Source organism: Silurus aristotelis (genome assembly GCF_946808225.1).
Source record: "Silurus aristotelis genome assembly, chromosome: 27".
NCBI classification, from domain to species: Eukaryota; Metazoa; Chordata; class Actinopteri; order Siluriformes; family Siluridae; genus Silurus; species Silurus aristotelis.
Window position 1 is genome coordinate 7,647,341 of NC_139600.1, and position 26,683 is coordinate 7,674,023.

Consider the following 26,683-nt stretch of genomic DNA (forward strand, 5'->3'; position numbering starts at 1 on the left):
CTAAGAAAAATCTACTGATAAAATGCTTGACTAAATAAATATGTTTTCAACCTCGACTTGAACACTGAGACTGTGTCTGAGTCCCGAACACTGATTGGAAGGTTGTTCCATAACTGAAAGACTGAAAGATATGCCCCCTGCTGTAGTCTTCATTATTCGAGGTACCTTTTGATCTAAGTAGGAGTGGAGGATCATACTGGTACAGAAGTTCACTCAGATACTGCGGCGTGAGACCGTTAAGTGCTTTACATGTCAGTAGTATTTTATAATAAATGCGAGATTTAATTGGGAGCCAGTGTAGATTGATTAAAACGGGGTGATGTGGTCATATTTTCTAGATCTAGTGAGGACTCTTGCTGCTGCATTCTGAACTAACTTAAGCTTATTTATGCACTTACTCGAACACCCAGATAGTAAAGCTTACATATTTCTAAGACGAAAGAAGGCGATCCTGGTAATGTTATTGACATGAGAATCAAAGGAAAGACTCGGGTCAATAATCACACCAAGGTCTTTGACTGCTGTACACACTGAGACAGAAACAGCATCCAGAGATGCTACGTAATCGGAACGTTTACTTCTAGCTGCATTTGGTCCAATAAAAGTACTTCCGTGTTATCTAAGTTGAGCAGAGGGACATTATCAAGCATCTAATGTCCTTTACATACTCCTCAACATTTTTTAGCTGATCGCTCTCATCTGGCTTTGCTGAAATATACAACTGTGTAGCATATGCATAGCAATGGAAGCAAATACCATGTTTATGTAGAATTTCACCCAGAGGCAGCAAATATAAAGAGACCAATAGCAGGCCATTTACCAGTTTGACTTAACTGCTGTATTACAGCCTGTTCTAGAATCTTGGAGATAAAGGGGAGGTTTGATATTGGCCTATAGTTGGACATCTGACAAGGGTCAAGGTCAGGTTTTTTAATTAGGGGGTTGATAACTACCAGTTTGAAAGATTTAGGTACATAACTAAATCTCCACAAATACACTCCAAAATCTAGTGGCACATGATCTCAGAAGAGTGGAGATTATTATACAGTAAATGGGAACAAAATGTGGAATGGGAAGTTCAAAAAGCACATACCAACCCTATTGTTAAGTGTCCACAAACTTTTGCCATATATTTGTCCATCTCATTTCGAGCTCTTAAGTCTTTAAAGTTGTATTGTTTTCATACAAAAAAAAATAAAAGGTTTTAATAAAAGATTCTATTTATTCTTGTAAATTAAAAAATAGGCAATTATTTTATTTAAATTGTATAGTTGTAGAGATTTATAGCTTGAGTCATTTATAAACATTCATAGATGTATAGACTTTTTTAGTGTTATAAATGAAGTAATATATATACAGGTTTGATTGTAAAGTACAGTAAACCTTTGATAAGAATTCCAAAGCTTAACATTTGAATTCTCCAATAAAATATTCAAATATGGTCATAGAATATTCAAATTCTAATATTTTTTATATATTCTTTATCTTTATTCTTTATATAGAAAATTATTTCCTTTTGTAGACTTGTAAATTTGTGTTTAAATCACCATTTCAATAGATTGTTAGACTCCAATATTAGTTCCAAGTCTTGTGAAGTTTTAATGCTCATTGTTTTGTTTTAGTTCAATTGTCATTTGTGAAGTGAATTGATGTTCTGTCAACTTTATATATATACTTTATATATATCTTTAAGGTTTGTCGAGTTTTCAATTCCGTCTGAAAGGAGCTGTGAGAGGGAGATAGACGATGGTCAGATGCTGCACCTTACCACCTAACGAATTACCTCACTTGTGATTATTCAAATTTGCTTTGACTTTCAAATTATAGTCATTTTCAAGCCTTTGTGGTTGGAAAATGCGTGGTCTGCTTTACCCTGTGTCCACACAAACAAGTCTCTGTGGGCATGGCCTTATAATCTGATATTTCACTTACAATTACTGCAAAACTTAACATGTGACTGTTACATTATTATTATTATTATTTTTAAACAGTTTTCTATATATTTCAGGATTTTTGATAAAGCATTGACCGAAATCAAACTAAAACACAGTCAATGAAGCGGTTAGAACAAACGTAAACAATATACACTCAGCGGAAACTCGATGGCTGAAAGGGAAAGGACACACGGTGTGAAATATGTACATTGGCTTGCTGCAGCGCTTACTTTCGCTTTGATTTGACTATCTGGTTGCAGTTTGATCATTGCACTTGGTGAACTCTCTCATCATTGAGTCTTCAGCTTAGCTATTAGTATGCAAGAAGGCAGGGAAAATAGAGGAGCTCCTTTAATATTCAGTAGTACCACACAAGACCTTTTGTTGTATACATATTTTTTAATTGTACATTATGGTTAGAAGCAGTTTCTTCGTAGCGGTGTTGCCGACTGGTAACATGAATCCAGGTGGGGGGAAAAAAAGCAAGCCGTGAACGTGCAGATTTCAAATTATTTTCGGTCACACCTAAACTCCATAGATCTGATAAAATCTTTATTCAAATCCAACTTGCTGTCAGTGTAATAATAAATCAGAACCTAAATTCACCTGCAGGTGCGAATGAATTTTCAGCCCGTCTTTTGTGTAGTAGAGAAAAACTGTAATTCATGAAGGACTAGTTGATTGTTGGTCTCAAAACGCGTAATTCGTCAACCATTGTGAGCATCCAAAAAGCTTAGGATGCTAGCTTTGCGCACTTGAACGAAAAACACTTTGGCTGTCCAATAGCCATCAGACGCTTTATCCTTGCTGCATTCATAAGGTCATAATTATATGTGCTTTTTGAGCATCACATTTAGTCCCAATTTACACTTAGAATTCCCCCCACTCTTCTGTGAAGGTATTCCACTAGATTTTGGAGTGTGCTTGTGAAAATGTGTGTTCATCAGCCACAGGGGCGTTAGTAAAGTCCGGTACTGATACTTTTGTCAGTAATGTGTGTTTACGGTCGACGTGCCAAAATAGCAGAATGTAACTGCTTAGATACACCGGGAACACTAGCACTAGCGTGGGGACATTCGTACTAGTGGATTGTGGCAACATTAATGGTACAAAAACTAAATGTTCATATTACTGGAGTAAAATAATTTTTTTATTTATAAACTGTTAAATAGCATTTAACACAGTGCTGAACAGAAAAATTATCCAAGCTTTTTAATACATTATTGTTTTTTCCACACAGTATTTCTGTTGATGTGAGCCAGAGCCACACCAGATAATGGACTATGTAGCACTTTTCTTTGTATCTTTATTGCATAAGCTGACATGGAGGACACATTATGACTGTTCAGACAGTCAGAATCTAAAGAAGTGGAGATGTTATAGGGATCGTCTGGTACAACGTGACAGATTTAGTTTATTTTGTATGTTTTTATTGCTGTAATCGGAAAGGATGTGGTTATGTGGAAGGTCTGTGTGATGGAGGTCAGCGGAAAACAGCGAAAATAATAAAAGAACTATATATAGTTTATGTAATTGCTTCCTTCATTAGTAATGCAGATATGCTGTTAAGAAGAAAATAATGTTTTGTGAAAATGCCGGCTCTCAGCTCCAAGTTGTTTGTGTCTCAATTGCACCTGATTGCCGCAGTCCTTTGAATCTTTCCATGGCACGTTTCAGTATACCTGCGCTTAGTATGTGTATTGTGCATTGTTCCGCTGTTTCAAAATAACCTTTATTCGAACACTTCCTGTAACCCCTGCGTTTACTGTAACAGGGGTTTCGTTATGCCTCTTGCTCTGCTCCTTAATTAACCTTCGGTTTGCAGAAAATGATGTCACCTCGAGGAAGTGGAAGACATTCTGATGGTTTTTCAAGGGAACATCGTGTGAACGTCTGAATTGCTGTAGTCACACACAATATAATGCATGACCATAGATGTCACCCTGGCCATGGTGATGGAGATTAAAATGCCACAAACACTTTTTTTTATTTTTATTATTTTTAGTTATTTTTTTCTGATCAAAATGTCTTGCAAAAGACCTGCAAAAGTATACTGTCTTAGGTAATATGAATGCTGTTCATTTCTGTGTTAAGATAATAATGTAAAAAGGCTTAGTGGTTGGATCACGTGTGTGTGTGTAAGATGTATGGTGAAACCGGTTTTGGGGAATTGGGGTGTATGCAGTAGATGTGTGTGTGTACATGTGCACGTGTGTGTTTATGTTATTTCTTTGTCAATTGAATTGGTCAGAGCTTATTAGTGTGTTTTAAATGTGTTGGTGCACCTCCTGCTCGGCTATGTTCTCTCAGGCCTTTTTGTTTAGTCCCAAGCCTGCAAATAGCAGCGACACACACACACACACACACACACACACACACACACACACACACACACACACACACACACACACACACACACACACACAGACTTACTGTTTACCCACAACTTCCCCACTGCACAGCTACAGCAGTGTTGCATGTTTTTTAAGAAGTATTTTGCATACTTTGTTTCGCTGTCCAATAGCGATCAGACACGTTCTCTTTCATTGCAGTCATCTGCTTGCAATTTGGTCATTTATTAGCATATTTACAGTCGACATGCCACCATAGCAGTTACTGCTAACATTCAATAGGGAAACCAGTACTAATCAAAAACCATCAGAGGCTACTGAGAAAAATATCTAACATCACTGTGTGTGTGTGTGTGTGTGTGTGTGTGTGTGTGTGTGTGTGTGTGTGTGTGTTGACCTATTAGCAAGGATGGACCCAGAAAAAAAAACAGTACAATGTTGAATTGTGACAACACTAACAGGACAAAAACTAAACGGGCTCACTGTACAAATTTTCTTAGACTTGTAATCTGTTAAATTTCATTTTTGCAACATTCCTTCGTATCGGTGTGCACATCCAGAGCCCTTAGAGTGCTTGTCTTCGCTTTGCTATTTATTTATTATTGTGCATTAGGGAAATAATCGAAATGTATTTATTTGTTTGTTTATTTATTTATAGCTTTCTCTCTCTTTTTCTGTGTAATGTTGATCTTCATCCGTGCTTACGCGTCACGCAGCTTAGTTTCTGCCCGCGAGCTATTTCAGTTTAAACATGCCGGAGCAGGGACCTCAATACAATTAAACACTCGCAAACACGCTCTATACGCTTGCTGTAAGAGTGGAAAAGTCCCACACACACTCCTACAAACAGTTCCACACAAAGTCAGTGTTGTCAACATTCACCTTTCAGGTGATCTGAGGGATGGCGATAGTGATAGCAATCTTATCAACAAACGTTTTCCCTGACAAAATTCCACACGGCAAAAGTCGAACACGTCGACATTTTGGCTTTTAGCCCTGTTCTGACTTGTGCTTCTTACTGAGGTAAAAGGTGCTCTTCCAGTCTGGCTAGTGTCTTCATTTTTGCTTGACACGTGTTTAATGCGTGGTAATGGCCTGTTGTGCTCGCAGTTCGAGTTGTATGATGGCTTTGCTCTGTGCTGCACTGTGTTACAGTCAGTGTTTGTCAGCGGTTCACGTTGCAGCTTGTTTTCAGGGGCATACTCGACTACTCCTGGCCGACATTTAAGACCTTGTGCCATTTCTAGTCACTGACTCCTGATCATCTAACACACTGTTATAATTATCCACCGCAAGTGCTGAACATTTAAATGTATATTACACCTGGCTTTACATACGTTTAGTCTAATTAGCATGCTGTATCACACGTTGCTACATATCGGCCTAAAGAATAACACAGCTGCATATAAACATAATCTACAAAAATGCACAAATTCCTTCCTTTCTGCATACTAACATACTTAATAGTATGTACGCTTAAAGTGCATACCAAATAGTTTTTTTGGAATCATACTGTAGCATACTAAAAGTACATGCTAGCATACTAAATAAGCTTAATGTATATTAGACTGTAAAGACAAAAGTATTAAGAAACCTTCTTTTTACCCTTCATCAGTACCTGTGTGAAAGTGAATACTAGTGTACTACATAATGTAAAAGGGTCTGGCATGCTGCGTAGTGTAAAAAGGTGTACTGGCATTCTACATAGTGTAAAAGGGTCTAACAGTGTACTAAATAGTGTGAAAGGGTGTGTTTGAGTACTACATAGTGTAAAAGGGTGTATTTGAGTGATACATAGTGTAAAAGGATTTAGTGGAGTACAACATAGTGTAAAAGGGTCTATCAGTGTACTACATAGCGTAAAAGGGTCTATCCGTGTATTACATAGCGTAAAAGTGTGCTGTTTAGTACTACATAGCGTAAAAGGGTCTAACAGTGTACTACATACTGTAAAAGGGTGTATTTGAGTACTTCATAGTGTAAAAGGGTGTATTTGAGTACTACATAGTGTAAAAGGGTGTATTTGAGTACTACATAGTGTAAAAGGGTGTATTTGAGTACTACATAGTGTAAAAGGGTGTATTTGAGTACTACATAGTGTAAAAGGGTGTATTTGAGTACTACATACTGTAAAAGGGTGTATTTGAGTACTACATACTGTAAAAGGGTGTATTTGAGTACTACATAGTGTAAAAGGGTGTATTTGAGTACTACATAGTGTAAAAGGGTGTATTTGAGTACTACATAGTGTAAAAGGGTGTATTTGAGTACTACATAGTGTAAAAGGGTGTATTTGAGTACTACATAGTGTAAAAGGGTGTATTTGAGTACTACATAGTGTAGAAGGGTGTATTTGAGTACTACATAGTGTAAAAGGGTGTATTTGAGTACTACATAGTGTAAAAGGGTGTATTTGAGTACTACATAGTGTAAAAGGGTGTATTTGAGTACTACATAGTGTAAAAGGGTGTATTTGAGTACTACATAGTGTAAAAGGGTGTATTTGAGTACTACATAGTGTAAAAGAGTGTATTTGAGTACTACATAGTGTAAAAGGGTGTATTTGAGTACTACATACTGTAAAAGGGTGTATTTGAGTACTACATAGTGTAAAAGGGTGTATTTGAGTACTACATACTGTAAAAGGGTGTATTTGAGTACTACATACTGTAAAAGGGTGTATTTGAGTACTACATACTGTAGAAGGGTGTATTTGAGTACTACATACTGTAGAAGGGTGTATTTGAGTACTACATAGTGTAAAAGGGTGTATTTGAGTACTACATAGTGTAAAAGGGTGTATTTGAGTACTACATAGTGTAAAAGGGTGTATTTGAGTACTACATAGTGTAAAAGGGTGTATTTGAGTACTACATAGTGTAAAGGGGTGTATTTGAGTACTACATACTGTAAAAGGATGTATTTGAGTACCTTTTGAGTGTATTTGAGTACTACATAATGTAAAAGGACTAAACACTACTAAATTATCCAGATCAGCATTCTAACAAAATCAATACTCTTAAAAAGTTATACTAGCATATGTCATAGCTTCTGAGTATTAATTAGTCCAGTAGTGCATGTTTTATTGGAGATCATCAATCTGTCTGCGGTCTGTGTTGAGGAATCTTTTAATGTGAAAAGTAGCTGAAGGTTTATGATTTAAAGCGTAATGTGTTAACGTCTTTTTTTTGTTTTAATCTATCACTGTGTCCTGTTGCGAGTGTTTGTTGGAGTTGCTGTACCAAAAGAATGTAAATGCACTGAGAAATCTAAAAAAAAAAAAAAAAAAAGACTACTGTTGTGTTTTGAAGACAGGAAAACACATATCTGACTGTTGGCAGTGTAATCAGCAGCAAGGTAGCAGCTGCGTGAGCCGTCTGTCAACCAGGCCTGATCGTTTTCCACCATCACTCACACACACACACACACACACACACACACACACACACACACACACACACACACACACACACACACACACACACACACACACACATATATATACACACACACACACACACACACACACACACATATATATATATACACACACACACACACACACACACACACACACACACAAACTTTTGGCCTGAAAGTTTTACAGGTTGTTTCATAGTAAAGGATTTGACACACATATACTGTGTAGTGTGTACAATCATACTTTGGGTTCAGTACTGTGTGTGTGTACATTTGTCATGGTGTGTGTGTGTGGGTGTGTTTCTTTTGCATCAGACATAAAATAGAATTTACAGAGGAATTGTAAATTGAGGTTTTACTCGTCTTCTGATTTGCATTTTGTCCTATGACACATGTTCATGCTCTGCCTGACACATGTATTCGAACCCACATATACACACACACACATACTCAAAGTGTGTATGAATTATCACTCATTAAATGATCTAAAACTGTACATTACATAACTAATAGTATGAATAGTAGCATACTAAATATTCCATAACTATATATATATATATATATATATATATATATATATATATATATATATATATAATTTCTTCTCTATACTAAACGTATTCTATACTCGCATTCTACTCGAGTCCACAATTTCACCTAATCATATGGTATAGTTATGCACACTTGTTCTCTGACATAACCTGTGTTGTAAAATCTTTGTAATTAGTGTGTGTGTGTGTGTGTGTGTGTGTGTGTGTGTGTGTGTGTGTGTGTGTAAGATGAGAGACCTTTGCAAAAGCTTATCTTTCTTCCATTAATGTTATGCTGATAATAAAGTAGGGCTGCGGCTATCGATTATTTTAGTAATCGAGATTTCTACTGATTATTCCATCGATTAATCGGATAAAAAGTACCTTTTGCTTTAATAAAGAGCAATAGTAAATATACAAGAGAAAATAAGACGGGTCTCTTAAAATTAACAAGCAATTTGTTTCCTTTTTAGAAAATGTTTATTAGATTTTATTTGCTGAAATTGCATACAAGAATATCTGTGAAAACTAAACCAATTTAGTGCAATCAATTGCCGTATTACATCAAAATGCAAACATATATAAATAAAAAAATCTATTTCAAATTGCTTCAAAAACTGTAACCGCAATGTACGTTTTTTCCATGATGTTTGAAATGATTCCAAACTTTGGAAGCTTTCTAGCGTTTTCTTTGGCCTGAATCTTCTCCTCACCCCTCGCTGTTTTTTCTCCATTCCTCCATTTTTTATTCTGCACTGTCTTCTGTGTTCCCTCTCTGGAGCTTTCCAGAGTCCGTGGGAAAACACGGTGAGCTTCAGAGTTTAGTGGGTGGTACATCAGTAATAGTGCTCCGTGTGCATTTAAATGGACTAAATGGACAAATAATTAGCATTTTTGTATTCGATTTACTCGAGTTACTTAAGGAATTGTTTCAGCCGTATAATAAAGTATTTAAATAAGCTCAATGTGCCACACCTCTCACTTCCTCTTATCTGTTGACTTCCTGTTTCACTTTGATGTCTGCTGCTGTACAGTGCTAGTGGTAACCCTATTTGCTACCCTGGGTGGCATCAGATCACCAGAACATGTTATTTTTTAAATTTTGTAACGTTTGCATAAACAAATGAATAAAAAATGCAAGGAATGGAAAAGTGTACAATTGTTATTGGTTGTATTAGTGCAAGGTTCTGCAATGTGGTTGTTTTGTAATGTCATTGGTTACAGTGCTGCTGTGGTAGGGAAATCAGTTATATAGATGAAATGCAGCGTAGAAATATTTAGCAAAACAAAATGGAAGAAAATAGGCTCATGAATAAATAAATCGACAGCTTCCTGTCTCTCGTCATTGGTCGTAGTGTGTTTGAGAGACGGGGCTGTTGTATTGGCCTGCTGTGGTTTTGGATTGTACTCGTGCACTGATAAGTGTCAAAAACTGGCTTTTTGGGGTGGAGCCAAAAGCGGCACCCGATAAACAGAGTTGCATAACAGGGCAGGACGATTGGCATGCAGATACAAGGCGTAATTTCAGCAGCTCTAATAAAGCACACAGTGTGCTGTTGCTGCCTCTGGCTGTCACCTAGGTTGCTTTAACTTTCTGCTTATGTAGGCATTAATCATTTTTAAAGAAGGCTATGCACACGTGATTACGTCTACAGCAAGGCTATGCGACCAATTACTCAGTCTGTAACCATATGTTATTGTCATATATTTGCATATTTAAATGTAGTAAATGTATTCTTCATTACACTGGCGTATCATTATTGATAAGCAATAAGCCTGCTGGATGAAAATAAAAGGTATCACAATGTTTTTTTAGCCAATCAAAATAATTTTTGTGTTCAAGCCATGAATTGTACAATTACTAATACAAAATTTTAAAACGTGATATGCTCATGTAAAACGTATGCTTGACGAGGATAAAAAAAATATATAATTTTAACGTCTAACCCAGTGAAACTTTAAGTATTGTGTTGTGCGCTAGCCACGAAGTCAGCGATTCTCAAATCAAGGTCCAGAAACCCCTAGAGCTTCATGATGCATAGCAAGGCGGTCTGATTTCTTATTGTCGGTCTGTTTTCTTACTGGGAAGTGGTGGCTCAGCGGGTTAACATTTTGAACTTCCGATCAAAAGATTGCGAGTTTAAATCCCAGCACCAAAAAGCTATCACCGCTGGGCCCTTGAGAAAGGCCCCTAATCCGCAACTACTCAGTCGTATAAGGCTAAGAGTGTTTGCCGAATGCTGTAAATGTATTGTCATGTAAACTATTAATTTTTAAATATCGTCAATGCTGAAAATCGCAAACTTTATTAAATGTTGTTTCGTTTAGGGGGCCAAGCACCGAAAGACCCCTACTCATTTCTACTAAAAGACCTTATGCATTCTATTAGAAGAAATACAGATTAGTAGACTACAGATGGTCCACGATTTACGGTGGTTCAACTTAACGATTTTTCGAAGTTATGATGGCAATATGACCAAATTGTACATTTTACATTCAGCGTTGCAGGCAAATGTAGCAGCTTACGGTGTAGTTTAAAGTTTTGTTTTGCTAAATGATGTGTTGTAATTTGTTAAATTATTAACAATACAGTATACCAATCAATCTTTAAGACTCCTGGGTAGGCTAGGCCATGTGTTTCGACTTCAAGTTTCGATGGGGTCTTCGGAACGCATCTCGGTCATAACTCTGGGTATACCTGTGTGTGTATATATATATATATATATATATATATATATATATATATATATATATATATATATATATATATATATATATATATATATATATATATATATATATATAAAATGGATCCTGTCAGCAAAGGTTTTGAGTACTTTTGGAATGAGTTGCATGAATATGAACGAATGTAGGGTTACTAGGCAACTAGAGCGTAGGTGTCTTCCGTTGTGGTATTGCTATTAAAATCTGTATTTTATTAAATTTTTTTTCCTTTTTTGCTTCCAGTTCCTCGTTTTACGTACGGGACACTGGGAGACCTGTCCACTTTCAACCGTCCACGCTGGACTTTGGCACTCAGTAAGTGACTGGTGTTTTTATAGTGTCATTCTAAATTTAAACAAGTTCTCTCTCTCTCACACACACACACACACACACACACACACACACACACACACACCCACACATGCTTTATTTTCAGATGCACATTGTACAGTACAGACACTTGCCACACCCTGTCCACTACATGGTTTGCTCTGCATTTGATAATCTGCAGTGAAATAGTTTTCAAATTCCCCAAACCCACAATGCACTGCTTAGTTAGCATCCAAGAAATGACGACATGTGGGACGGAGTGTGTGTGGTTTGGGACACATCCACCATGACCTTATGACAGTGTTTATGCGATCTGTGTGATCGTGTTTAGTTTGAGACACGTCCATGGTGGACTGCTCACAGGGAGAAGTGTTTATGGTGCGGTTTATGGTTCCCCAAATAGAGTGATGCGATGTGTGATCCACTTCTGTGAATCTAAATTGTGTGAATCTAAATGTTTAGAGGTTTTATTCACTATATCTGTTTATTACAGAAGTCTTACGGCCATGGGTTATACAAGTATTTTTGTTTTCTTATCACTACTTAAGTTTCCTATGATTTTTGACAATGATAAACATGGTTTCCTCATAAACAGTACCTATTTTTTTTTTTCCCATGTATTTGGTATAAAAGCATGTTCCAGACTCAGCATCATGGATAATAACCATTTCCACATGCTGTAATCCACCGATGTATTTTCTGTTTTTATAATAAACAAATGCTGGCCATTTTAATAGATTTTCGCCAAAAGCACAAAGAATATTTTCCCACAGCTAAGTGAGGTTCATGAGTTCCCCTTTGAGCTTCGACAGGACCAGAATAGAGCAGAAATATTTTGGATTTGGAACACAGCCTGCATGCTACCAGCTACCATGCGGTGTTTGCTGTTTTTTTTTTTTTTTCTTTTTTTCATCATCATGATTTGTTCAATTGTGAATCTGGATTATATTTGGACTTTTGATCACACCAGCAGAGAATCGTATATTGTATCACACTCAGATACACACACACTCACACACACACTCACACACACACTCACACACACACTCACACACACACACACACACACACACACACACACGCACGCACACACTCACACACACACACACAATTGAACAGAGTTAGAGAGAGCAGTCTCTGGTGCTAATGAAGTCGGAATTGAGCAGTCTTTAGTTTGGTATTTCCTTCAGCTGGGAGAGAGTGAGAGTGAGAGAGAGAGAGAGAGAGAGAAAACAAATAAAACCTTATGACAGTCCCCTTGCTCAATTTCATCATTCCTTATGTTCCAGCAACCATGTGCTTCTACCTGTTTACAACCCATACACGTGTGCGCGCGTGCTCACACACACACACACACACACACACACACACACACACACACACACGCGAATGATGTTGCAACAATGGTGAGCTTGTGTATTCCTGTTTTTATTAATTTTTTTATTTTTTTAATTACACAGAGAAAACTGTTGCTAGGCAACCAGACATTATAAATGTCAAAAACCTAGCCAGTGACTAAGGCTAAAGGTTTCGCTAGCTACCGCACAACCATACAGTCTTCTCACACATCTCTGATGCCGCTTTTTGACCCCACACACACACACACACACACACACACACACACACACACACACACACACACACAGCTTTTGCATATGCTTGCAAGCAGACAGTCACTCCACAGTAATTACCGAAGGGTGAAATTCGTATAGCTTAAAAAAAAGTGTTCAGTCTACCTTGGGTGTTGTCGTTTCCCATGTTTGTGTTTGTGCTTTTGTTTGCAAGATTGTGAGAAGCCATTCAGTGTCTGGTAACTTATAATAAATAAATAATAATTCTAACAGTGTTGTTTTTTTAGGTCGATCTTAAATTTGAATGCAGGAATGAACAAAGCTTTGTTGTCTTAATAGCTTCGTTAGTGAACCTGCATTGCACCACCTTCAGGGCCGATTGGAACTTATTGTCTTATTTGTAATTGTTAGTGTCTGTTTAGTTAATAAATTAATGAAAGTCTAACTTTGTGTGTGTTTGTGTGTAGGCCTGTAGGTGTCCCGCGAGCTGAAACCATTTATATTCATAACCCGAGTTCGGACCTGCCGGTTACGCTGCAGTCCGTCCTCACGTCCAGCTCACATTTTCATATGCCTGCCTTCCACAGACGGGTGAGTGGATGTGCTTCTATCTATCTATCGATCAATCGATCGTGCATTTACACATTATGTTACAGCCTCATTCCGAAATGAATTAAATTAATTATTTTCCTCACAATTCTACAAACAAAACCCCATTATGACAACGTGAAAGAAGTGTGTTTGAAAAAAATACAGAAGTATTCACAGTCTTTGCTCAATACTTTTTGTTGAAGCATATTTGGCATCAATTACAGCCTCAAGTCTTTTTGAGTTTGATGCTAGAATCTTGCCGCACCCATTTTTGGGCAGTTTCTCCCATTTTTCTCTGTAGAACCTCTCAAGCTCCTTCAGGTTGGGTGGGGAGCATCGGTGTGTAGCTATTTTCAGATCTCTCCAGAGGTGTTCAATCAGGTTCAAGTCTGGGCTATGGGTTGGGTCACTCAAGGACATTCACAGAGTCGTCCCAGAGTCACTCCTTTGTTATCTCAGCTGTGTGCTGAGGGTCGTTGTCCTGTTGGAAGATGAACCGTCGCCCCAGTCTGAAGCTGGAGCAGGTTTTCATCGTTGTCTCTGTACATTGCTGCGTTCATCTTTCCTCGATCCTGACTATTCTCCCAGTTCCTGCTGCTGAAAAACATCCCCACAGCATGATGCAGAAAATGCATTTTTTGTGCATCGATACAATCCTGTCTCTGAGGTCTACAGACAATTCCTAGGACTTCGTGGCTTGGTTTGTGCTCTAACATGCACTGTTAACTGTGGGACCTCATATAGACATGTGACGTGTGTGCCTTTACATATCAGGTCCAATCAACTGAATTTACCAGAGTGGACTCCAATCAAACATCTTAAGGATGATCAGTGGAAACCGGATGCACCTGAGCTCAATTTTGAGAGTCATTACAAAAGGCTGTTAATACTTATGTACATGTGAATTTTTTTATTTATTATTTATTTTTTATTTTTTTACCATTTTTTATTTTTAATAGATTTGTAAAGGTTTTTAACAAACGTCTTTTACGTTGTCATTATGGGGTTTTGTTTGTAGAATTTTAAGGAAAATAATGAATTTATTTCATTTCGGAATGAGGCTGTAACATAAAATGTGAAAAAAGTGAAACGCTGTGAATACTTTCCAGATGCACTCTGTCTGTTCGTCTGTCTGTCCGTTTGTCCGTCCATCTTGTTCTTTTCTTTCTCTTGTTTTTTTTTTTTTACTCTCTCTCTCCTTCAAACCTGATTTTTTAAATTTTTCTAGCCTCTATAATGAACATTTAGCCCCTCAAACTTTATATTATTAATCCCATCAGCTATTTTAAAGTTAAATTTCAGATTGGAATCTGATCAGTTAATGAAGTAAAGACACTCTTTCAGTAGCCAGTCAAAACAAGCCTGGCTGTATAAACAGTCCTCTAATTAAAATTCAGTTGGAGGCGGGGCTTATGATCAGGCGTTGTCCATTAAAAAATGATCTGAAACTCGAGTGAGTTCTCGTGCTGCTGTTCATTTTTCTCATTTGTCTGCTATGATAAGTATAATTAAAAAGTATAATGCTACTAAAATGTTTTCTAATTATAATCAAATATTAGTTATCGAGCCTAAATAAATGATCACAGCATGCTTTTTATATTAGCAGCTAAACCAGTGGCTTTGTGGCAGACGCACCAGACTGGAACCTCAGAGCGGAACTGAGTAAACCCTCACCAATTTGGATGCAGGATGCCATGCTTGCTATTTAGTTTTCCCCTTCTAGATTTTCTGTAGCATTGTTTTTTTTTTTTTTTTTTTTTTTTTTTTTTTTTTTTTATATGCAATCCTTAATTCATCCTTACCAGAAACTCATTTTCAGATATCATTGAAACAGAAAAAGACAGTTGGGTTAATCCAAAAATGTATTGGATTATCAGTCAGATAATCTGGAGAATACTGCAGATTTTTTCCCCTAAACAATTAATTTCATTATTTTTTTTCTCTCTTTTGTGTCCCAGGTGATCCCACCCAGAGGGAAGACATCTTTTAAACTCATTTTCCTCCCAAGAGAGGAGGGCAATGTAGCAAGTTCGTTATTTATAAACACATCGACCCACGGGGTGGTAACTTACCAGGTGAGCTCGGGAATCCAATCTAAAACATTGATTAGGAAACACAAATGGGTCTCTTGAATAATGTACAAATCTGAGAAAGCAGACTGCCTGATTTCTATTATCTGATAATGCAGTTTGGATTGTAACGTATTGTAAACGGATATGCAAATTATTCAAAGATGGTCATGCAGTACCTGGAAACGCTTCGTACTTTTAGTAGCTAGCTTACCAAATGTCGGTCAAAACAGTTTTGGTTGTTATTAGAAATTTTTTTCATGTTCTTGTCCGAAAAGGCAGAACTTTTCTTGAGTGGCTTAGGAAAATTAATAACAAAAAAAAACAATACAGCAGCGGAAAATGAAAATGTGCAGAGTTTGAGGGTGGTTGTATAAAATATACACGAATGATACGCGTATACCGTTTTGACCTACGTTGATATCGAGCTAATTTTCGAGTTAGCTAACCAGCTACGTTGCTAGTCAAGCGTTTTAAACATATTTTATACAAATACTTTAAAACATTATTGATAAAACACATACTAGTAAATGGTTGCCATGTAAGTTGAAATGTTTTGCCAAAAAATTACTATTGCTTTTTTTTAGGTAGCTAACAGTTAAATAGTTGGACATGTAGACCGACATTGTCCCAAAGCAGCTTTACTGAAATAAACAGATTACTAAATATACGTTTTAGTGTCATAAATTAGTCCTTGTTGGTTACCCCTTATGAGTGAGCCAGAGACGACTGTGGCAAGAACAAACTCCTGAGATGGCATGAGAGGGAAACCTTGAGAGGAACCAAACTGAGACGGGAACTCATTTTCATCTGGGTGGCACCAAAATGTCCATTCATTACATCTCCACTATTGTGGAAGTTACCAGCAAAACTGTTCATGGCAACTGAAGTCCTATTGTAGAAGTTTTTATCAATTTTTACAGTTTTTAGGTTTGTTTGTGTTACAATACTATAAATAATCAGTCAAATCCCAAAATCAGAATTGTTTGTCGTTCACTCTCGGTGCGCCACGATTCTTAGGTTATTGATTATTGTTAAGATCAACTTGAACATAAATATAAGGTTTGCGTGACAAATCGTGATCCACACCTTTCCTGTTAAAGATGTTATTTTCAGATGAAATCAGGTCTTCATGTAGGTTTATTTTAGAGGATTCTGTAGTATTTGAACATGTAGTAGAGATATTTCTGTAACAGATTCTCTTTCTCTCTTTCTTTGTGTGTGTGTGTGTGTGTGTGTGTGTTGTGTGTGTGTGTGTGTGTGTGTGTGTGTGTGTGTGTGTGTTTGCACGTCAGGTTTTTGGCGTCGGTATAAACGCCGGCTCTGTAAAGGACGTGCCGAGAAAAGACGGCCTTCTCATATTTCCACGTATACAAAGCATTAAACTCACACAAACTCAGGTAGGGTTTTTGCACATCTGCTGCCTCATAGTCAGCAACAGCCCCACACACACACACACACACACACACACACACACACACACACACACACACACACACACACACACACACACCACCACCACACACAATTTTTGGTTTTGTTACATTTTTGAAAACGTTGATGTGATGCAACACTGCACGTTTCCCGGCACAACAGGAAGCCCGATGCAGCTTCAAAATGTCAGTTACCGCCTCTCTCTGCTTGAACCAGATATCTGACTACACACACACACACACACACACACACACACACACACACACACACACACACTGAGCTGTTGTTGTGGCTTTTTATCTGCCTGTTTTGCATGCTAGTATTTGTTTGTTAGCCTCCTTTAGCATGTTGTAAACAACGAAGAAGGCGATGTTCAAAAACTGCGCTTTAATGAAACAACGTGCAAAACAGTGTAGCGAATGTACATTTTTAAAACGCTATTAAAATTTATTTAAAATAAAAATTCTAATATAAAAATATTTACCCTTCAGATTAATCGAGTTACGAATGTTAATTCGTTTATTATTACGAATAATATAATTAGACTATACGTCGATAAGTTACACGTGATAACCAATTTAGAGTTTAAACACATTTAGGAGCACTTTGGATCTCCTAGTTTATATAAATGAATGCTGTAGCGTTACATTTTCCCAAGATGTCCGTACAATTATGCACCTTTTACTAACACATACAGTCACACAAATGTCATTCTGATGTCATCTATTAATTGATCTCAACAGTAAGACTTATTAATTTCTGTGCATTAGTTTCTGTGCACCCTGATGCTCTTTATTCAGCTGAGAATCAAATTGTTTTTAACGGTATAAGTATTAAATCTGCACCTCATAGCTCCATAATCTTCACGCACCAGCAGCTCGTGAAGATAAGGTGCATGCTGGGGAATTTCCCTGCATGACATTATTTTTTTCATACAAAATTTTTTCATACATTATTTTTTCCCTTCACACAAAAAAAAAAAAAAAACCCTTAAAGGTTTACAGCAAAATTTCAGGGTTATGTTTTGATTACAGAAAGACATAAAAGCTTGGACTGTGTCTCATATTCTTTTTTTTGGGAATGTTAAAGGAATTAAATGTGCACAGTGTTTTGCCAAAATCATGTCACCTCCTGAGACTGATGATTTTATAACATTTTATTTTTTCCAACAGGAAAATGCTTTAAATATTACCATCCTGGGACTATTATTGGACTGCAGTCTTCCCAAAGCACTCTATGCTCACCCACAGGTACCACACACACACACACACACACACACACACACACACACACACACACACACACACACACACCTCAAACACACACATTTGAGCTTACGTTGTAGTTGTCATATCCACCAGTCTTGATGGACAGTGTTGGGTGTTTAATGGAAATTAGGGGAGGAAAGGTACATGTATTCGTATCGTACTTTTTCGGTACAGTGCGCATGTACAAATGCAATCTTTTCGGAGTTCCTTCACGAACATATTAAGTGGCAGATCGCACGTTTGTTTAGTCTCTGCCTCACATTGAGCACAAAACACTGTCAAAGACCCAATGAAGCATGTTGGGTGGTTGATGGAGAGCGTTGGGTCTTTGATAGAGACCGTTGGGTGTTTGACGGAGAGTGTTTGGTGTTTGTAGGAGAGCGTTGGGTGGTTGACGGAGCGCATTGAGTGTTTGATGGAGAGAGTTGAGTGTTTGATGGAGAGAGTTAAGTGTTTGATGGAGAGCATTGGGTCTTTGATGGAGAGTTTTGGGTGTTGGATGGAGATTGTTGGGTGGTTAATTGGACAGTGTTGGGTGTTTGATAGTGACTGTTGGTGTTTTATGGAGAGTTTTGGGTGTTTGATGGAGAGTTTTGGGTATTTGATGGTGGCTGTTCAGTGTTTGATGGTGGCTGTTGGGTGTTTGATGTAGAGTTTTGGGTGTTTGATGGTGGCTGTTGGGTGTTTGATGGAGAGTTTTGGGTGTTTGATGGTGGCTGTTGGGTGTTTGATGGTGGCTGTTGGGTGTTTGATGGAGAGTTTTGGGTGTTTGATGGTGGCTGTTGGGTGTTTGATGGTGGCTGTTGGGTGTTTGATGGAGAGTTTTGGGTGTTTGATGGTGGCTGTTGGGTGTTTGATGGTGGCTGTTGGGTGTTTGATGGAGAGTTTTGGGTGTTTGATGGTGGCTGTTGGGTGTTTGATGGAGAGTTTTGGGTGTTTGATGGTGGCTGTTGGGTGTTTGATGGAGAGTTTTGGGTGTTTTATGGTGGCTGTTGGGTGTTTGATGATTGCTGTTGGGTGTTTGATGAAGAGTTTTGGGTGTTTTATGGTGGCTGTTGGGTGTTTGATAGTGGTTGTTGGGTGTTTGATGGTGGCTGTTGGGTGTTTGATGGAGAGTTTTGGGTGCTTGATGGTGGCTGTTGGGTGTTTGATAGTGGTTGTTGGGTGTTTGATGGTGGCTGTTGGGTGTTTGATGGAGAGTTTTGGGTGTTTGATAGTGGCTCTTAGTATTTGGTAGTGTGTTAATGTTTGATGCAGAGTGTTGGGATTCATGTTTAATAGTATAATAGTAAACATGGTAATTTAACATTGGAAAATAATGGTGTTTTGTGGTGCATGTTGGTTTGCAAAAGAATTTAGATGTTTATTAATATAGAAAATTGATATGTGACTGTGGATTTGGTCTTTGATGTAGAGGTTGGTATGTATTAGTGAACAATAGTATTTTTTGCTGTGTTTATGATGAAGCATAGCAAGGGTATCTGTGTGTGTGTGTGTGTGTGTGTGTGTGTGTGTGTGTGTGTGTGTGTGTGTGTGTGTGTGTGTGTGTGTGTCACCACTAACTGTTAATCATTAACAGTACCTTAACCTCAGTCTGCTGATGCAGTGGAGAGATATGTTATAAATGTCTGTGCTTGGTGTTAATGCGTCAGCAGCCAGTTTGGGTCGTTGCCCTGTTCCACACATTCTCATGTTATAGCCAGTTCATGCAATTCGTGTCCTATTATGTCAGTAGTGTAGCAAGCCAAGAGCTCCACTGCCATTTGTGCTTTTTATTTTTAGACTTTTACTAAATGTACTTAAAATTAAATGTTCTTAGAAAGTAAAATCTCTACTAGCAGAAGCTGGATGCAGAAATAGGGTTTTTAAATTCCTCCTAATACTTTTCTTTTGTTGTTTTTTGTGAAACTTGCCTGAGTGGAAGCTTGGAACTTGGGACCCCAAGCCCCAAGGGGGCAGACCCCCCCCCCCCTATATAGTATATATATATATATATATATATATATATATATATATATATATATATATATATATATATATATATATATATATAGTAAATGGATGCTGAAATGTGAGGGGGCGAAGTCAAAATAAAGATATATACAGTGAGGAAAATAAGTATTTGAACACCCTGCTATTTTGCAAGTTCTCCCACTTAGAAATCATGTTTATAATTTTGTTTAGCACACCTGACTTTTATTCAGACTAGCGCATAAAATCCGCTCATAGTTTCTTTTCCTGTGTGTGTGTGTGTGTGTGTGTGTGTGTATATATACAGTGAGGAAAATAAGTATTTGAACACCCTGCTATTTTGCAAGTTCTCCCACTTAGAAATCATGGAGGGGTCTGAAATTGTCATTGTAGGTGCATGTCCACTGTGAGAGACATAATCTAAAAAAAAAAAAATTCAGAAAACACAATGTATGATTTTTTAACTATTTATTTGTATGATACAGCTGCAAATAAGTATTTGAACACCTGAGAAAGTCAATGTTAATATTTGGTACAGTAGCCTTTGTTTGCAATTACAGAGGTCAAACGTTTCCTGTAGTTTTTCACCAGGTTTGCACACACTGCAGGAGGGATTTTGGCCCACTCCTCCACACAGATCTTCTCTAGATCAGTCAGGTTTCTGGCCTGTCACTGAGAAACACAGAGTTTGAGCTCCCTCCAAAGATTCTCTATTGGGTTTAGGTCTGGAGACTGGCTAGGCCACGCCAGAACCTTGATATGCTTCTTACAGAGCCACTCCTTGGTTATCCTGGGTGAGTGCTTCGGGTCATTGTCATGTTGGAAGACCCAGCCTCGACCCATCTTCAATGCTCTAACTGAGGGAAGGAGATTGTTCCCCAAAATCTCGCAATACATGGCCCCGGTCATCCTCTACTTAATACAGTGCAGTCGCCCTGTCCCATGTGCAGAAAAACACCCCCAAAGCATGATGCTACCACCCCCATGCTTCACAGTGGGGATGGTGTTCTTGGGATGGTACTCATCATTCTTCTTCCTCCAAACACATTTAGTGGAATTATGACCCAAAAGTTCTATTTTGGTCTCATCTGACCACATGACTTTCTCCCATGACTCCTCTGGATCATCCAAATGGTCATTGGCAAACTTAAGACGTGCCTGGACATGTGCTGGTTTAAGCAGGGGAACCTTCCGTGCCATGCATGATTTCAAACCATGACGTGTGTGTATTACCAACAGTAACCTTGGAAACGGTGGTCCCAGCTCTTTTCAGGTCATTGACCAGCACCTCCCATGTAGTTCTGGGCTGATTTCTCACCTTCCTTAGGATCATTGAGACCCCACGAGGTGAGATCTTGCATGGAGCCCCAGTCTGAGGGAGATTGACAGTCATGTTTAGCTTCTTCCATTTTCTAATGATTGCTCCAACAGTGGACCTTTTTTCACCAAGCTGTTTGGCAATTTCCCCGTAGCCCTTTCCAGCCTTGTGGAGGTGTACATTTTTGTCTTTAGTGTCTTTGGACAGTATGGGGTGGACAGGTGTCTTTATGTAGCTAACGACCTCAAACAGGTGCATCTAATTTAGGATAATAAATGTAGTGGAGGTGGACATTTTAAAGGCAGACTAACAGGTCTTTGAGGGTCAGAATTCTAGCTGATAGACAAGTGTTCAAATACTTATTTGCAGCTGTATAATACAAATAAATAGTTTAAAAATCATACATTGTGATTTCTGGATGTTTTTTTTTTAGATTATGTCTCTCACAGTGGACATGCACCTACGATGACAATTTCAGACCCCTCCATGATTTCTAAATGGGAGAACTTGCAAAATAGCAGGGTGTTTAAATACTTATTTTCCTCACTGTAGATACACACACACACACACACACACACACACACACACACACACACACACACACACACACACACACACACACACACACAGTGCATTTGAAAAGTATTCAGACCCCCATCTTATATGTGTGTATACATATATATACACAGATTAGGCATAACATTATGATCACCTGCCTAATATTGCGTTGGTCCTTTTACTGCCAAAACAGTTCCGACCTGTCGAGCATTAACTTCTTTAGCAATATGAGCTACAGGAGTTTGTCTGTTGGATACACAGAGCAGCCTTCGCTCTCCACATGCATCAATATGCCTTGGCCCCCCCTAATGACCCTATCGCCCGCTCACCACTGTTCCTTCCTTGGAGCACCTAAGAGCTGCAGTTTGGGAGCACAAATTCTTACCCTTGCCCATTTTTCCTGCCTCTAACACATCAACGTTGAGGACAAAATGTTTACTTGCTGCCTAATAATATCCCACCCACTAATAGATGATGAAGAGCTAATCAGTGTTATTTACTTCACCGCTCATAATGTTATAATGTCATAAAGTTATGCGTGATCAGTGTATGTGACTATCTATCTATCTATCTATCTATCTATCTATCTATCTATCTATCTATCTATCTATCTATCTATCTATCTATCTATCTATCTATCTATCTATCTATCTATCTATCTGTCTATCTGTCTATCATCTTTTTCTCAGGGCTTGTGTTTTGGAGCAGAGGATGAAGGACGTTTCTCTCTCCAGATCAGTCTCTCTGAGAGAGGCGAGAGGCCGGCTTACCTGGATAAAATGAAACCCTACGTGCTGGAGAACATCATGGTGCTGCTTGTCTTGCCTCCACCGGGGGGCGCCGCATGTACGTAACATCACAATGTCATACATTCAACATGCCCTAGAGCGCTTCCTCTTTTTATTTCTGTTTAATTTAAAACTTGGCCATTGTAATGGTTAATATATTACTTTATCACTACCTAACTTCCGGTAGGACAGCGCACCCAGAATGAGTTGTGATTAGATGTATTAATATGAAGTGTTTTTTAATTGGTAGTGTGTTTTTACTATTCCTTTGCATACAGAGATCCTTTAACAAATGGTGGTTTATAGACCAGTTGCTTATCTCAGAAATTGTGTGGCCCAGTGCTGCCCCCATGTGGCATGTTGTGGTGTTATTTGTGTGTTTGAATTCAGGATGTTGGAGTAAATGGTGCGAATTTTCCCCTTTTCTAGATCCAAAAATAGGGGTGTACATGCTGAACTCAGGGGTTAAACAGCTCTTTGTCAAGGTAAGTGCACAAATAAGATAAACATTCAATTGTGAACGCTGTGCAAGCGTAAGGTCGTTGTATCTAATTTGATCCGGTAAGGTTTGGTTAACTTGATGTAAAAAACGAAAACAGGGAACTATTTTAAAGGAAATTATGAACTAGCGATAAACAAGAAGGATATCTTTTATTTTTTACAGGAAATAGAGATTTTGCCAAGGACAGACATCTCTGTAGATATCAGCCACATGCCACTAAAAGCTTCTGCCAGTAACCTCACTCAGGTGGCCACTCTGTCCTGCAGACGTGAGTTCTTCTCTATATATAATAGTCCCATTATATTATCAAACATTTTATGCAATGCTTCGTCATGGGAACACCGTATAGTACTGCCTCATGGAAGAGTTTTATATATATACTTTATATATACAATATATGTTGGCACAATACAATTCATTACATTTATGGTCAATGAAGAAGTTCAGCCACGGTTGTATAGTCTGAACATAGTTGCTCAAGCAGACTTTTTAAATGATAAGTCAGTCATGGTCGAACAGTATTTGGACTTTATTTGGGAAAAGTGGTGATTGAACGAGATGGAATTTTGAGAATTGATCTCGAACTGGTCGCCCTGTACATCAATAAAGTGTCAAATGCTACCTTTGTGGTGTACAAAATATTGGGGAATCTTGATATATATACCGAGTGCTATTGTGTATTGTTTGTTTTTTGTTTTCTTGCATAATTATTTTTCTCTCCTGTGTGTATTTTTTTTTTCTTTCCAGGATCTTTGTTGTCTCAAAGTAAAAAATGCACGAGTCAGATAAGTGTGCAGATGTTGGGCAACATCAGTGTGAACATGTTTCCATGGCTTCAGCACACAAACAGGTGAGACCGTCTGTCTGTCTGTCTGTCTGTCTGTCTGCCAGTTTGATTATATGTATATATCGATTATCCTGTCTGTCTGTAAGAATCTGTTAATCTGGTTATCTTTATGTCTGTCTATTAATCTGTTTTGTTTTTGTTTCTTTCCATCTGTCAGTTTCTCTGTCTTTCTGTCTTTGGCGATGTCTACACTAATCTGGATCGATTTGCAAACGGTTTCCGTTTAAAAACTCTCCATCCACACTATTTTTTATTTTCAGTCGTTTCCTACGCTGACTGAAAACGTGTGAAAAAGCTTACGGGCCCCGGATTTCGTGTGAGCAAAACGTAAGACTTTTCGACCCGCGTCATTTCCCCCTGTCGTTTATTTACTTTTCAGCTTTTTGAAACGTTTGCGGCGATGTTGAGAAAAGGCGCCGTCGTGTGATTGTTTTCGAAAGCTGTCCACACTAAATTTATTTTTACGTTTATCCGTTCTTAAGCAGCTTCATTTCAATTGACTGAAAACAAGGAGGGTAGGCCAAAAACAGAGAAGAATATTGTTTTCAAATGAAAAAGCATTAGTGTAGACATGGCCTTTGTCTTTTTGACTTTCTGTCTATCTTACAGTCCTGTGTATCTGTAAGTGTGGCTTTTTGCACGTCTGTCTCTTATTGTTGCTCTGTGTATAAATATCTGTTGGTTTTACTGCTACTGTCATGTATTTTGATATCTTTCTGACTATAGTTGATCCTTCTGCCTTTAACATGTCAAGGCTCCAATCATTCTCTCACTTTCTCCATGTGTCTGTCTCTCCCTCTGTAGTGTCCATGATTCTACTGGCTGGTTTCAGTTCATACAGAAGCAGAAAAGTGTGGATCAGGTGGAATTGTGGCTCACAAATCCACTCCATCTGGGCTTCACAATCACTAACGTCTCCCTGAGCCAGCCATTGCCTCGGCTCTTTAAGGTAAACGCAACATATTCAATAATTCACATACACCTACTATGAAGATTCAAGGTCCCCTGGTGGTCTAGTGGTTAAGATGCAGCGCTCCCACCGCTGCGACCCGGGTTCGATTCCCGGTCAGGGAACCATCCCCAGCCACTCTTAGTGCCGGTCCCAAGCCCGGATAAATTGGGGAGGGTTGCGTTAGGAAGGGCATCCAGCGTAAAACATGTGCCAAATCAAACGTGCGGAGGATCCGCTGTGGCGACCCCTAACGGGAGAAGCCGAAAAGAAATCCTAAATCCTACTATGAAGATTCAGCTAGAATCGGTATTAAAGTTTAACGTAATAAAAAAACCTGTGTCTTTGTTCACTCCTGTGCAGATAGTAAACGTCAGCAAGTCAGTGGGTGCGGCATCTGGGTCCTGGAAGCTCCTGAAGCTCCACCTCCTCAACAAAACATTGCCTGTCAACGTAGTTGCCGTGGTAACCATTACCACCAGCTTGGGCTTTTCGCTAGAGCTGCGTGTGCACGCGTCCTCCACAGGGTCAAAGGTGAGGGTTTATAACTCTTTGTGTATTAGTATAATTAATAGCGGTACAGTAGTAGTGATCTTGCTGTTGCTCTGCTTAGAGAGGGGAGGTGGTGTTTGAGGGCGGCGGTGAGTGTGAGCAGCTCTGTCCTCTTCGCCTGTCCAGAACCGGTGAGTAAAGCAGGACATCAGTACAAAGTGCTGTGTGTGTGTGTGTGTGTGTGTGTGTGTGTGTGGGTTTGGGTTTGGGTTTGGGTTTGGGTTAGCTCACAGAATAACCTCTTGTTGCTCTTTGTGTGTGTTTGCGACAGGACGTTTTGAATGGCAGCAGTCTCTTCTCCCAGAATCCTTTTCTTCCTTGTGGAAGACAGACAGCGGTTTGGCAGCGACGCTCTGCAGCCGCTGGCAGCGTAGTAAAGAGCTTTCCTGCAGGTACAGTGTGTACACACACACACACACACACACACACACACACACACACACATTATAAGCTAAAACCATTTTTATGCATGCAACAGAGCATCTTTAAATGTGTCTAGTAGGGATGTGCATCTCCAAAACTAAGGCAGATTCGATTCTCATCTCGATGCATAGCCGATACACTAAAGATACATATGACGCAGCTACCGATGCGATGCGGTTTACCCCATTACGATGCAGTACGATTCGATTTCGATTCGACACCATGCGATTTAATGCAATATTATGCAGTGGAAAAAATATGATGCTGTGCAATTCAATGTGGTCCAGATAGTTCGCTATTTCTTTGGTCCAGACAGACAGCAAATCATCAATTTTCTTGACCCTTTCATGAGCACACCCTTGTAGTTAAAAATAAAACCAGATGTTCTTTTCCTGTTCTGTCTCTAGGAAGACGCAGCTCCACCTCTGCTATGTTAATCTGTATTCTCTCTGCCTCGGTCTGCATAGTGTTGTGATACGTCGTATTCACGTAGCAGCAGTGGTGATGAGAGAACGCGCTCGAGAAACAGTTTAGCGAGGAGAAATCAGTCACT

At 38.6% G+C, this 26,683-nt stretch overlaps 2 protein-coding genes across 3 annotated transcripts in view; one reads left to right on the plus strand and one right to left on the minus strand.

Annotated features, from left to right (window-relative positions):
* Window positions 1-26,683, minus strand: part of LOC310721180 (craniofacial development protein 2-like) — a 437,392-nt gene that overhangs the window by 371,717 nt on the left and 38,992 nt on the right. The window lies entirely within an intron of this gene.
* Window positions 1-26,683, plus strand: part of tmem131l (transmembrane 131 like) — a 50,879-nt gene that overhangs the window by 14,856 nt on the left and 9,340 nt on the right. The window contains exons 4-16 of the mRNA XM_083532512.1: window positions 11,203-11,274; window positions 13,328-13,451; window positions 15,410-15,526; window positions 16,816-16,920; window positions 18,127-18,204; window positions 22,759-22,915; window positions 23,287-23,342; window positions 23,522-23,627; window positions 24,107-24,209; window positions 25,011-25,155; window positions 25,519-25,689; window positions 25,769-25,838; window positions 25,979-26,099. Coding sequence (XP_083388638.1) covers window positions 13,431-13,451; window positions 15,410-15,526; window positions 16,816-16,920; window positions 18,127-18,204; window positions 22,759-22,915; window positions 23,287-23,342; window positions 23,522-23,627; window positions 24,107-24,209; window positions 25,011-25,155; window positions 25,519-25,689; window positions 25,769-25,838; window positions 25,979-26,099 — 1,250 coding nt within the window. The 5' untranslated portion in view covers window positions 11,203-11,274; window positions 13,328-13,430. The remainder of the gene's footprint in view (window positions 1-11,202; window positions 11,275-13,327; window positions 13,452-15,409; window positions 15,527-16,815; window positions 16,921-18,126; window positions 18,205-22,758; window positions 22,916-23,286; window positions 23,343-23,521; window positions 23,628-24,106; window positions 24,210-25,010; window positions 25,156-25,518; window positions 25,690-25,768; window positions 25,839-25,978; window positions 26,100-26,683) is intronic.